The 12,141-nt window shown below is 31.6% G+C and overlaps 1 protein-coding gene across 7 annotated transcripts in view; it reads right to left on the bottom strand.

Moving 5' to 3' along the window:
- LOC124355131 (transcriptional regulator ATRX-like) overlaps positions 1–12,141 on the bottom strand; it is a 74,300-nt gene that overhangs the window by 38,467 nt on the left and 23,692 nt on the right. For 4 of the 7 annotated variants that reach the window (XM_046806096.1, XM_046806094.1, XM_046806098.1 and 1 more), the window contains exons 5-8: positions 11,787–11,849; positions 7,655–7,750; positions 4,291–6,252; positions 3,695–3,775 (exon numbers count right to left, since the gene is read on the bottom strand). In XM_046806096.1, the coding sequence (XP_046662052.1) occupies positions 3,695–3,775; positions 4,291–6,252; positions 7,655–7,750; positions 11,787–11,849 (2,202 nt within the window). The remainder of the gene's footprint in view (positions 1–3,694; positions 3,776–4,290; positions 6,253–7,654; positions 7,751–11,786; positions 11,850–12,141) is intronic. The other 3 variants (XM_046806099.1, XM_046806100.1, XM_046806095.1) reach the window with 2 other exon arrangements.

The raw sequence follows: 12,141 nt of genomic DNA, 5'->3' as shown, positions 1-12,141 counted from the left end.
TCAGAAATTAAAAATTAAAAAACTAAAATTAAAAAAAAATTCAAACTCTACTTTTAAAACACCCTGATAATAAGATAAATATTTGAGAATCAATCACATTCATTAGATGTGTGGGGTTATACTGAAACTTTGTAGTACAAACAGGGATCATCAGCTGACTATAATTGTTGGAAAACAGATGTTTTTATTTGTTATTTATTAGAGTTCATTACTAAAGAAAAACAGTGAGATTAAGATGATTTTCTAGCCATTGTTTTCTTGTTATGTTACTATTATTCTATTATATTATTTAGTTTCTTAACACACAAAAATTCCTATTTATTCAAATGAAGAGTTACAGGACGTTCATTTTAACGATGGATTGGTTAACAGAAACACATGAGAGGAAGTGCAAATCTATGCAAAAAGATTTCCTAACAGAAGATTTCTGTACAATAAAACATTCACAAAATGTTTATAGGACTCTGAGGGACCATGGAAATTTTACACAAGCTGAAAAATTCAGCCGTCCAATTTTAGTGACAACATTAAGAGCTCAAGAATATTAAATACCATTTAAGACCCAAGTACGAGTGAACATTGTCACTTGAGGAAGGAATATCAAAAATCTTTTATTGGAGTATTTTTAAATTTCAACAACCCGTTGTATCATATTCATAGAGTCCTAAGTCTTTTTTCTAAGAGATAGCCTAGAATTAATCTGTGTCAATGGTTTTTGAGAAACATTGCTTTAATTGCACTCTTTCTGTTAAAATATTTTGTTTACTAATGAGGAAGGATTTTTGAGAGAAGGTATTTTGAATTGTCATAATAATCACTTTTAGGGCTGATTTGAACCCTCATGTTACAATACAAACACCAAATACGATTTTCTTCAATGTGTGGTTATGGATTATTAAAGATAAATTGTTACGACCTGTTTTTTTGCTAAATAGACTAAACGTGGTGTCATATTTGAACTTTTTACAAAATTTGTTACCTGAACTATTACAAGACATGCCTCTACATGAAAGAAATTCAATATGGTTTATGTAAGATGTTGCTCCTGCACATTTTAGTTTAGACGTTAGGCTACACTTAGGACATATTTTTAGAAACAGATGGATAGCCTGTGGCGGTCCTGTAGTGTGACCTGCCAGGTTTCCTGACCAAAACCCCCTTAACTTTATTGTTTGGGGTTGCCTTAAATCTTTGGTATACCAAACACCTGTGGAAAGTATTGAAATGTTAAGGGAAAGAATAGTGAATGGATGCAATGTGATTAGACACAAACCGGGAGTAATTGAATGAATGACAATTTCTATGAGAAATAGACCTGAACGGTAACCATAGTTATGAATGGTGGACATTGAGCACATGCTGTAGAATTGTTAGTACTTTTTTTAAATCTAACTAAATTTTATACTTGTTACATTTTTTAATTATAAAAGGACTGGAAAGAGCACAAGGCCATCAATGTCACACATAAGCTACTTCTCTGTACCTATATTTTAGTAAATAAATTTAACTTTAGCAAATTTTAAACTTCTTATTAGTAATAAGCAAGTTTTTCTAAGATAAACATTTAAATTTCTCAGTTATTAGCTGTCTGATCTTCAAAATCTACATACTATAATTTGAAAGACTAAATAATTTAATGCTTTTGTGTCTTACAGGTTTTTAATAAAATTTAAGGGAAGGGTTTTGAGATATTTAGCTTTAAATATTTAAAACTAACACCATTTTAAAAAGGAATGTTGTACAAAAATAAAACTTTGAAGGTATATGTAAACTATTAAGACCAATATTTATACCAAGTTTCAAGATCTTATCTGTGTTTTTTTTGTTGTTGTTTGCTTTGTCCTTTTGAAATAACCCCCTGAAGTTTGGCTGCCTATTATATATATATATATATATATATATATATATATATATATATATATTTTAATCCCCATTTTGAAAATAATAATGATAGATTTTTTTGGAAGATAGTAACAACCTACTAAGAAATATAAATGTGCACAATTAAATTTCATTACTTAATCAATTTGTGTTATGTTTAAAAAAAATAAAAACCCAGACACTTAACAAAGGAAATTGAATCATAGTCTTACAATCTTTTTGGTTATTTTCACCTACTATCTATCAAATCTATCCAAAAATATTTTCCCAATTTTTTTTAACATCCTGTATATATATATATATATATATCCAAGCAGTTGCCCACGGCTTCGCACGCCATTTCCTGTTGAAAAACAGTACACTATATTCACGTATTCTTTTTCTATCACACTCTAAACATTCCTAAGATAACTGATAGTCATTTGAGAGCCTCTTGGGTGCATTATGAATGTATGTACCATATTTCCTGCCCTATCTTTCATGGTTTTTGCTAGGTGTTGACAAGTTATTCAGTACAATTAATTTATATGGATGAATCTCGATAAACTAATTAGATTGTAAAGAATCAAATTCGGTCTGTTAAAATTAATTTTCTGTCTAAGATATTCCAGTATTATTGTGGAGTTTGCCTTGTGCTCCAATCAAGAAAATGTATCAACGAAAGCCAATTTCGATCATGAAGCATCTTCTTTTGGCTCTTTTCATTTACCTTCGATCTAAGCAAATTCAATTATGGTATGTGCAAACATTCACGGTTTTGTACAGTGAGGTGGTTTTTATATCAGCGTTTAATAGTATTTTCATTGCATTAGATAGTTTATTGATCATTGGTGCAATCTAAATTTAAAATTAGGCAATAACTTCTTCTACGCAATCTGCATTACACTACTGATCAAGCGATTTACAATAATAATTTTCAAAATGTTAAATGTGAACAAATGTTTCTGCCTCATTGATTAACTTCAACTGAAAGTATTAATAGCTGTTAAGTATCAGTTCAGTTTGTATTACGTGTCATAGCGCAGTCTGCCGGATCGAAGATAAAACATTCCAAAGTCAACAACAATTTATAAATAAAACATTAATTCAATAAACAATTTAAATTGGACAGAGTTGTAAATCTAAACCATTCTTGAATCTCCTTCAACACACACACAAAATTTTGTCAAAATCGGTCCAGTCGTTTAGAAGGATTACAGTGACATAAACACGCAAAAAAAAAAAAAAAAATATATATATATATATATCAGTCAGTGAGTGGATATATAAATGCAACTGTATCAATATAAGATGTGTATTTCTTTATGACAGGTGCCACTTCCTAAGATACTATTTCGATTAGTTTTCTATAAATAATACTCAAGAACAAAACCATTGTGGAGAGGTTCTTACTTTTTTGCCATGCTGGAAAAAATCCACCATCCTAACAAAGACAAAGCATAGCTGTAGATGGATGTCTTACTGGCAACCAATAATCATAAATATCTGAAAGTGGAAATGTCTTTCAATGCGTAACTTATAAATGCAGACACGAAGGAATCTAATATGGGTGTCAATATGAATTTCATTCTTTTTTAGAAGTTTATATTAACAGATCTAGAACATATTTCTAATGCATATACAAAATCAATGTTTTGACCTTTCTATTGAAAAGTGAGCAACCAAATTGAGGATTAAGCTTCTAAAAACTATGAGTTTTTGGTTTTCAGCACAACTTTTCTATAAAGCAAGATATGAGTTAAATAAGAAGTAAGACTAAACCCATGCAATTCATTGTCATGCACTCATGCATTCACTAAAAACATATACAAACTTTTTTCAATGGTGTTTAACAAATTCCTATTCTCCCAATATGCAACTGGTGTTGTTATCATTCGAGGCATATGGCGTTTATCTGTAAAGTTAAACAACATAATGTGTACAAAATGTTTTCAGCACTTAAGTTACAATATTACAAGTAGAGGCCGTACCATATACAATTTTGAATTTAAATAGTTATAGCAACTAGTCAATTGGTGCTTCATTTTGAAAATAATAAAATGCTCTTAAGAATGTTCTGTTGGTTTTAGGGCACATACACTTTTTGCTGTTACAGGTTTTCTTAACGTTTTGAGTCCAATGAGAAAAAGAATACTACTTCAATCAATGTTTTAACATGAGAAAAGACTTTCATACAGTAATTCATGGCACTAAAACTTAACCTTTATGATTTTTAATGACACGACTTGTAATATTGTTTTATTCTTATTTAAAAAATGAATGCAAACTGTTATTTTTAAATAATGAAACCTTGCTGGAATTTCCAACTGTTAAATTAATAAGGTATGCTCCATGGTTCAATGCAATAGTTATTATTATTAATGAAATTAACTAACTGTTTAAAAAATATTATCTAATAATTTGACTTACCAGGTACATCTGAATGTGTATTATTGTTTTCAGATTTTCGTTTCCGTCCTAATACAATGGGATTCGGGTAATCTAAGGAAATTTTATTTGTAGATTTAGATTTTCTTGCCGAGACCCTTCCTATTACTTGATTATCAATATTGACTTCATCTTCCGCACTTATTATTTCACTTTTCTCCCTCACATTCTGATTTATATTTCTAAATGGTTGTTCTGTTGATGCTGTATTGTACTCAGGATGTCCTTGTGATGGACGAGTACTAACTGCACGTTTTTTGGCAGAAGACTTTCTTACACTTTGTTTATCTTTTTTGTGCATACAATCGCCATTAATTTTTTCATCCACTTCTTTTTCTACTTTTCTTGTCATATCATCAGTCTCAAGGTTTGTAGTACATTTTTCTTCCTTGTGTTTAGTAAAATCATTTGAGAAATTTGCTTTCTCCCCACATTTATCCACTTTATTATTTCTTTTTAAATTTAATGTTTTTCTACTGTTTTTGATGAGATCAGGATTTTCTATTGTTACAGGACATTGTTCATTATCTGTTTGAGAATTACTTGAAGTCATAACTTGAGCTTCAGAAGAACTTTTAATTCTAGAGCAATTTCTAGATTTTCTCACAGATGTTGCAGACTGTTTGATTCCTTTTTCTGAGTTTTCTACCATATTATTTACTACAAAAGAGCTCTCCTTGATAATCTTTTCCTTCTCCCGTAATCTAGAAGATCTTACATTTGTCTGAAGGCTTTCTTCAGAAAGCACGGGAGCATTTGTTAATTTTAACTTTTCTTCATCACACATGTTTTTTGCTTTCTTTTTGGGTGCCCTTACAGTCTTAGTAGATTTTTTAGTGTCCAATTCCAACAGATGGCTTTCATCTCGCTGAATGATGTCTTCATTGGCCAAGGAGATATTATTGTTTGTCTTTACCTTTCGTTTACTTGAAGATGCAGCTACAACCTTCTTCTTTAAATTTACTTTACTGTCAACATTCTCTTTGGTGCTTTTGGTAGATTTTACAATGTTAGATTGGCTTGTGTTATTTTTTCCTCTTTTTACTGAATGACTAATGACATCCTGATTATCTCCAGAGGAGATTTTGCTGATTGGAACATTTGGCACAGTTTCTACACTAGGTTGTACCAAATTTGATTTTTTTAGTTCCTTACTTGACATCTCAATACAATTCACGTTGTTTGATTTGTTTGTTTTAATTTTACTCTTTTTTACTATATTCTTTACGCTATCTTCAGTTTTAGAATCAATAGGATCTTCTACTTTTGGTACTTCAATCATGTCTTTAGCTTTGGTAGAGACAAAAGTAACTTTAGATTTTCTCTTTTTGTATTTAGAGGTCATCTGAATGTCTTCTTCTGTTATGATTTCAACATCTTTATTTGGGGTTACATTATCATCAGAGTGCAAAAGTTTTGTTTTCTTTTCATCTTTTTTATTAGAATTTCTGGTTTTCCGTAGGGAACTTTCTATATCTTTAGGAGTATGGTTTATTGTTTTAGTTTTTGGTGTATCATCTTCAGTATCTAGGTTTACCATTACATACGTTCGATTGTCAGCTACATTGGGTAGTTTGTTTTTGCTTTTTCTGGAAATGTCTGACTGTTCAGGTATCGAATCTTTATCTTCCGAATAATTTTTGACCTGATCAGTATCTTTTTGATTCTTTTCTTTTAAAACACATGTTTTCCTCTTTTTCATCGGATAAGCTGATTCTAGAGGACTCAAATCATCCATGTCTTCAAATAGGTTTTCAGCACATTCTTTCTGGGTGTTTGATGACAAGGGATTTTCTTTTTCACTTTTACAGTTGTTAAACTTTCTTTTTAAGGAGGTCTTAGTTGATTGTGATGGAATCTGCCATGCAGGAGTGCCAACAGAATTTTCTGGATTCTTCAAAATCATTGCATTTGAAGGTCTATCATCACTTTTGTTTTCATTATCTAAAACAAAACAAAAAGAAATTCATCAACTCAAGGAGTCTTTTAGTTTCCTCATCACTGTTCTTTAAACTTAAAATTTAAAGTGTATTAAGAGATTGGAATATCTTCCAATGACTAACACTTATCTCTGGAGTGTTTAGAATGTCATTTAAAATAAATATGCCAAAGGTGTGCCTATTTGTGGTAGCTTCAACATAAATTGTGTGTGAAACCGCGGATAACTGCTAGTCATGCCATTACATTAAACCTTTCAGGACGAGCGGGCAAAATACGTTGTGTAAGAATGCAATATGGGCTACGTAGTCTACACTACCCTTGCCGAAAAAGACGAACGGGTTATCCATATTCCACTTTTTGTTACAATGTTTATGAGTCACAAAACATTGTAAAATCATGATTCCCTATGTTCACATATGTCCTATGAACCTTTCTACAAATACTTTGTATGGTCATGTTGGTAGTTTAAGTCATCTACATGGTTTTTATATCGCTAAATTAAAACATAAAACAAAGTCAATTGTTAATACACCCTATCAGATTATCATTACATAATGTTATAATATACAGTAGTAGACAATTATATTTGAATTTTACGTGAATAATAGAATAACTAAATTATATGTATATCTTTTTAATACTGCTATTTAAAATACGCTTGCTTTTTAAATACTTGTATTTAAAAAATGAACATGTACCTGTATGTATGAAATATTTGCATTTTCCCAGTTTTTACCTTTGTTTTGTTTAGTAAGCCTTTCGGATAAAAGCAGTCACTTCAAAACTATGTACAAAAAAAAAAATACAAACCTTTTCATAATCCACAAATGATAAAGCACATATTTTTAAACAAAGGAGTTTAGATAAATAATTATATTGCAATAAATCTTATTCTGTTGCTGTATCAGTATAGAGTACTTATAGAACAAAGGAAAAAGTTAATTTTCTCCAGCTACATAGCCTACAAACAGTAAGAAATATTTTAAAACAAACAAACTATCTACATGTAATTTTATACAGACCATTTATTATTAATGCTATACATATTATAAAATGTCAAAATTGAGCAGAAATTGCTTTGTTCTGTATTTCTTTGAAAAACTTGTAGGTTAAACCTCTTAAGTGTTAATGTAACACTACCAACAATAAAAACAACATTCTTGGAAAGGTGTTTGGATCTGAGAATCAGCACTGTTATCTGTAAATGAAATGGAACTGATATATTATTATTACAGTACAAATTAATAATATCTCTCTCTTCTTTTACAATTATTACTCAACTGCAATACTCTTTCTTAACTATCTGTTACAACAAATTTTTCTTCTTTGTTCATTTTCTGACACACATTTTTATCAAGCACACGCACATAGCAATCTGATAATTAATGACAGTATGATTAATTACCTCCATTATATGACATTTCTAGGATGTCAGGAAGCACAGAAGTCCTCCTTTTCAGACTAAGAGTGGACTTGCGCCGTAACTTCAACATATTTTCTGCTGAAACAAAATAATTTATTGTCTTTGTGGTAGTTTATTTGTAAATTATCTATTTACTAGTTACAAGAATCAAAACTGTGTAATTGAAGGTAAACGATCACACAGTGGTGAGTGGTTGGACTAAGCAGGAGAAGCAGTCCTTTAGTAAATAAAAAAGTGAGGACAGATATTTATTTACAATTGTGTGGCACTAAGTCAAATACATAAATAACTTTAGTCCCTCATAATAGGGAGTAAATCACGGACAAACATATAGAACATGATGAGGTTATGGTAGAAATACGCCATTATTCTCTGTAAACTTCAATCAACCCCGTCTGACCTCTAATGAACCAATGAGGTAACAATATCAAATTGGGAGTTGCTCACATGCAGTTTACTAGACACTAGAGAAAACACATCAAAAAATGTACAAGAGGATGCTTCTGTTGACTGCCGAGCGTAACCTAGTCTATCCGATCTTTATTAAAAAAATCAAATTGGAGTGCAATTTTTCCTCAAATAGACATCTGTACTAATAGAGAAATATTCCTTAACAAATTCACTGCTAAAAACGGAATTACAATCCAAAAACGAAATCAGTAAACCTACACGAAAATCAGAAATTACTTATGAGTAATATCATACTATAAATACAGGATTTCAAATATGAGTGCCTACATATCAGTTCCACTGAAGGATGATTTTATGAAACTGAGACCGGAAAATTGATACTTTGCTAAATGGTGTACGGAACAAAGTCTTTTTCTGAAAACTACTGATGGTGTATAAATATTCCTTACTAGTCTGAATTTATATTTTAATAGTGTATGTACTAAGATGTATAAGTGCTTCCAATGCCAAATTTATATTTTAATGATGAATCTTTCATCTAATTAAATATTATGTGTTATTGAGTGTTGACACTCAGCATTGATGTATGTTGTGCACAATTTTTTATTGAAAATTGCTGAGTGCATAATTATTCTTATTTCCTAAAATGAAGGTTTTTAAAAAATTACATTTACGTATGAAGATGTCAGAGGAAAAACAGGCTCAGTCCATTTTTTTCCAAAATGCGTTTTTCTATTTATAATAAAATTTAACATTGTTTAATGTATCTATACATCAATTTATGGGAAAAAACAAGCTCAGTCCCTCAGTCTCTAGTAATAAGAATAAGAAAAGTCCACGTGCTGGGACGAAAGGGCTCAGTCCTTCTTTTGTGGGGAAAAAGGCTCAGTCCAGCTGAGAACTCGTGGAGTAGAATCAGCTGATATGTTTATTTTGTCTGTCTTGGATTTGACTGTTGGTGTTGTTTTAAAAGTTAATATTGTTAACATTTTCCCTCTGTTCGGATTGCAAAGTTCCTCTGCAAGTGAAGAGAGTAATGTAATTTTTTTACAATGACTATCAGTTTTGGCTAGCGACACTTACAGAACGTGTGATAAACTAACGGCTAAAATTACAGGCATACAGAAAAAAATACAAAATAACAAGAGATTCTGATGATGTTGCTAACATTAATATGAAAATAACTTCACTTGAAAATGAAGCAAAACTCCACAAAGTCAATGCAAGTGTGTTCAACAAAAGGAAAACACATGCCAAAGAATTATGTAAGCAATCTGCGGAACATGAGGCCATAAGTATGGACTTTGGTAAGAATTTACAACTGCTGAATATTACCACTGACATCTACTACAAGCGGCTGTTGCGGCTGATTGCTTTTAATGTTAATAAATGTATGAGCTGTCTAGTGCGAAAAGTATTTTTTACCTGAGGCTGAAGGAAAGACAGGGAGTGACGATGTTTCTCTTACACAATTTTGTTTACAAACATCTGGATGAGAAAATCAGACACCTTCACATATTCTGTGACTCTTGTCTTGGGCCAGAACACAAATTTTATAATGATAAGAATTTTACATTACCTAGTTTATGAAGCAAAGAGACTTGACTCCATCAAAGTAACATTCCCTGTGCGTGGCCATTCATAAATTGAATGAGACAAGAATATGGAGCTTGTCAACACAAAATCTAAGGCACGATTTCCTTCAGATTGGATTGAAGTTATCGAAAATGCTAGGAAGAACCCTTTTCCTTTTGAAGTTGTCAGTATTGACTATCAATTCTGTAGAAAGTTAACAAAATTCTTGGGAACATTATATATGAAAAATATCCATTTGCCACCAGGACTATAAAGGAGCTTAAAAACTGATGCTGAGGAGTTCTTACTATGCAGCTTGGGAAAAAATGTTCAATCCTGCAAAAGAAAAATCACTCTTCAACAGTATGTGCTAAAAAGACATTTCTAAAGCCAGATAAAGCTTATGATGGTAAGTAAACATTTTAAAGAACCTAATATAACTGTTAAGCAAATTTCACCTGCTCGGCTTTATAGAAATTTATTCTTTTGTTAAAGATCCACTGCCCACCAAGAAGACCAAATACAATGACTTGAAAGATTTGAAGATATTTTGTAGTTGTGCTGCCAAAGAATACTTCACCAATTTTCCCCATTTGGATGAATAAAATTATGGTTTTAAGTTAAGCAATCGAAATTAAGTTATATTTTCAATGTGCTGTTTTATAAGTAAAATAAATATCTGTATTATTTTGGACTTGGATTTGTGTTAACTACCTTAGTCTCAATCCTGATAGAATTCCTGATTAAAATGATAACAAGTAAAATCAAGTACCAAGTTAAATTTACAGATGAATTATTTCATTTCATTCCATTCACCGTTATTGCCAAATTCATTTACAGATAGTGAATCTTATCAAGACATTGAACTGTGCACAATCCTCCCTCACCTACACACTTAGCACTTGGGAACACAGTATTTTTATTCAGCCCATCCTTACTACGCACTCTGCACTTTTTTAACAACACAGTCTCTGGCATCTCGTTTCATGTTTTTACTTGACAGTTGGCTTATGCCAATTCCTCACTTTAACAACATTTCCATTGCATTTCACTTTGTCACCTTTCTTCAGATTTGCATATCAGTAAATATGTCCCGTCTTTTTTAAGTGTATCAGTGCATAAAGTTCCTTTGTTAGGAAGTTTTAACAGGACACTGTTATAATTGTCCACGTGGAGAGTACCCAACATTTGTACTAAATGTTTCACAACTTTATTTCCAAGTCCATTTCCACTATGTTGTGTGCCGGGCCACCAATTTCATGGAAACAAAAAAGCAGATTCCCTTACCAAAATAGGTACAGAATCCCTTATGGTAGGGCCTGAGCCAGACTGTGGAGTAGCTTTCTCCTATAGCAAAGCTCTTGTAAAAGATTGAGAAAAGAGGATTAGATCCTTAAACCGGAACAGGGTCTCAATACTGATATTCTCAAATGTTTATCTCTCCTTATGCAAAAGGCTGGGCAACTATCATAGAACAAAGTAAGAAGTATATCATTGATATTAGGAATGTTGACAGGGCATGGCCCTCTTAGGGAACATCTGTTGAAGGTGGGTCTTAGTCAGACCGATGAATGCAGACTCTGAGGAAAAGTATAAGAATCAGCAGAACACATAGATAAACCATCCTGCCACATCTACAAGTAGGAAAAGATATCTAGGGCATATCTTATCAGCCCCAAGGACATCAGAGAACAGGAGCCCTCAAATTTGATTTTCTTCTGTAAAAGTCTCAGATTCTGAGATTGCTAACATAAGTAATGGAGGTGCAAAGGTCTTTGTAGGACTAAGTGCAGAGGCAACCATAGTCTCTTTCCCTCGAATAAAAAAATAAAAGTCTATTTCCAGAAAGTTCACCATTTTTCCACCTAGTCGTCCACCTGAGTAAGATATCAGATTGTAGATCTCAAAATTTAGTGATAATCTAATACTTTCCTTTACAATTAACAACGGCAAATGCAAAAAAAATCATGTTACCTTCAAAATATAAATCATCTAAAACGAACTTTAAACAAAGTATACATTTTAATGTTTATGAGATTTGTCATTTTATTTGTTAATGGAAATTTTTTTCTTAAATTTTCTGTAGCCAGACTATTTGATTGGTAAAAATGCAAAGCATAATACAAACCAGCAGTTAGTTGATCAGCTTGAGCAGGCAGTATTGGAGTTGGAGACGCCATCAACACTGGTGCTGCAAAGAAAGAAGATATGAGATATTTCCGACAAATGATTGATCAATTTTATTATTAAATTTGCACTTACATAAAATTCATACTGGTCAACATCTCTATTGGTTACAATTAATATGTTTGTGATAGCATTTGTCTTATCAGGTACACCAAACTAAAGGCATGTATGTAGGTAGAATTAAGTGTATCCTGGGCTTTTCTTAAAGCCTGTCATGTGCTTGATGGACACACTTTTATGATCAATTTTATGAATACACTTATAATTACACATTGAGTGTCATAATTTAACACCCT

This window comes from Homalodisca vitripennis, chromosome 2 (assembly GCF_021130785.1).
Source record: "Homalodisca vitripennis isolate AUS2020 chromosome 2, UT_GWSS_2.1, whole genome shotgun sequence".
Classification (NCBI taxonomy): Eukaryota; Metazoa; Arthropoda; class Insecta; order Hemiptera; family Cicadellidae; genus Homalodisca; species Homalodisca vitripennis.
This window is presented reverse-complemented; position numbering and strand designations above follow the sequence as displayed.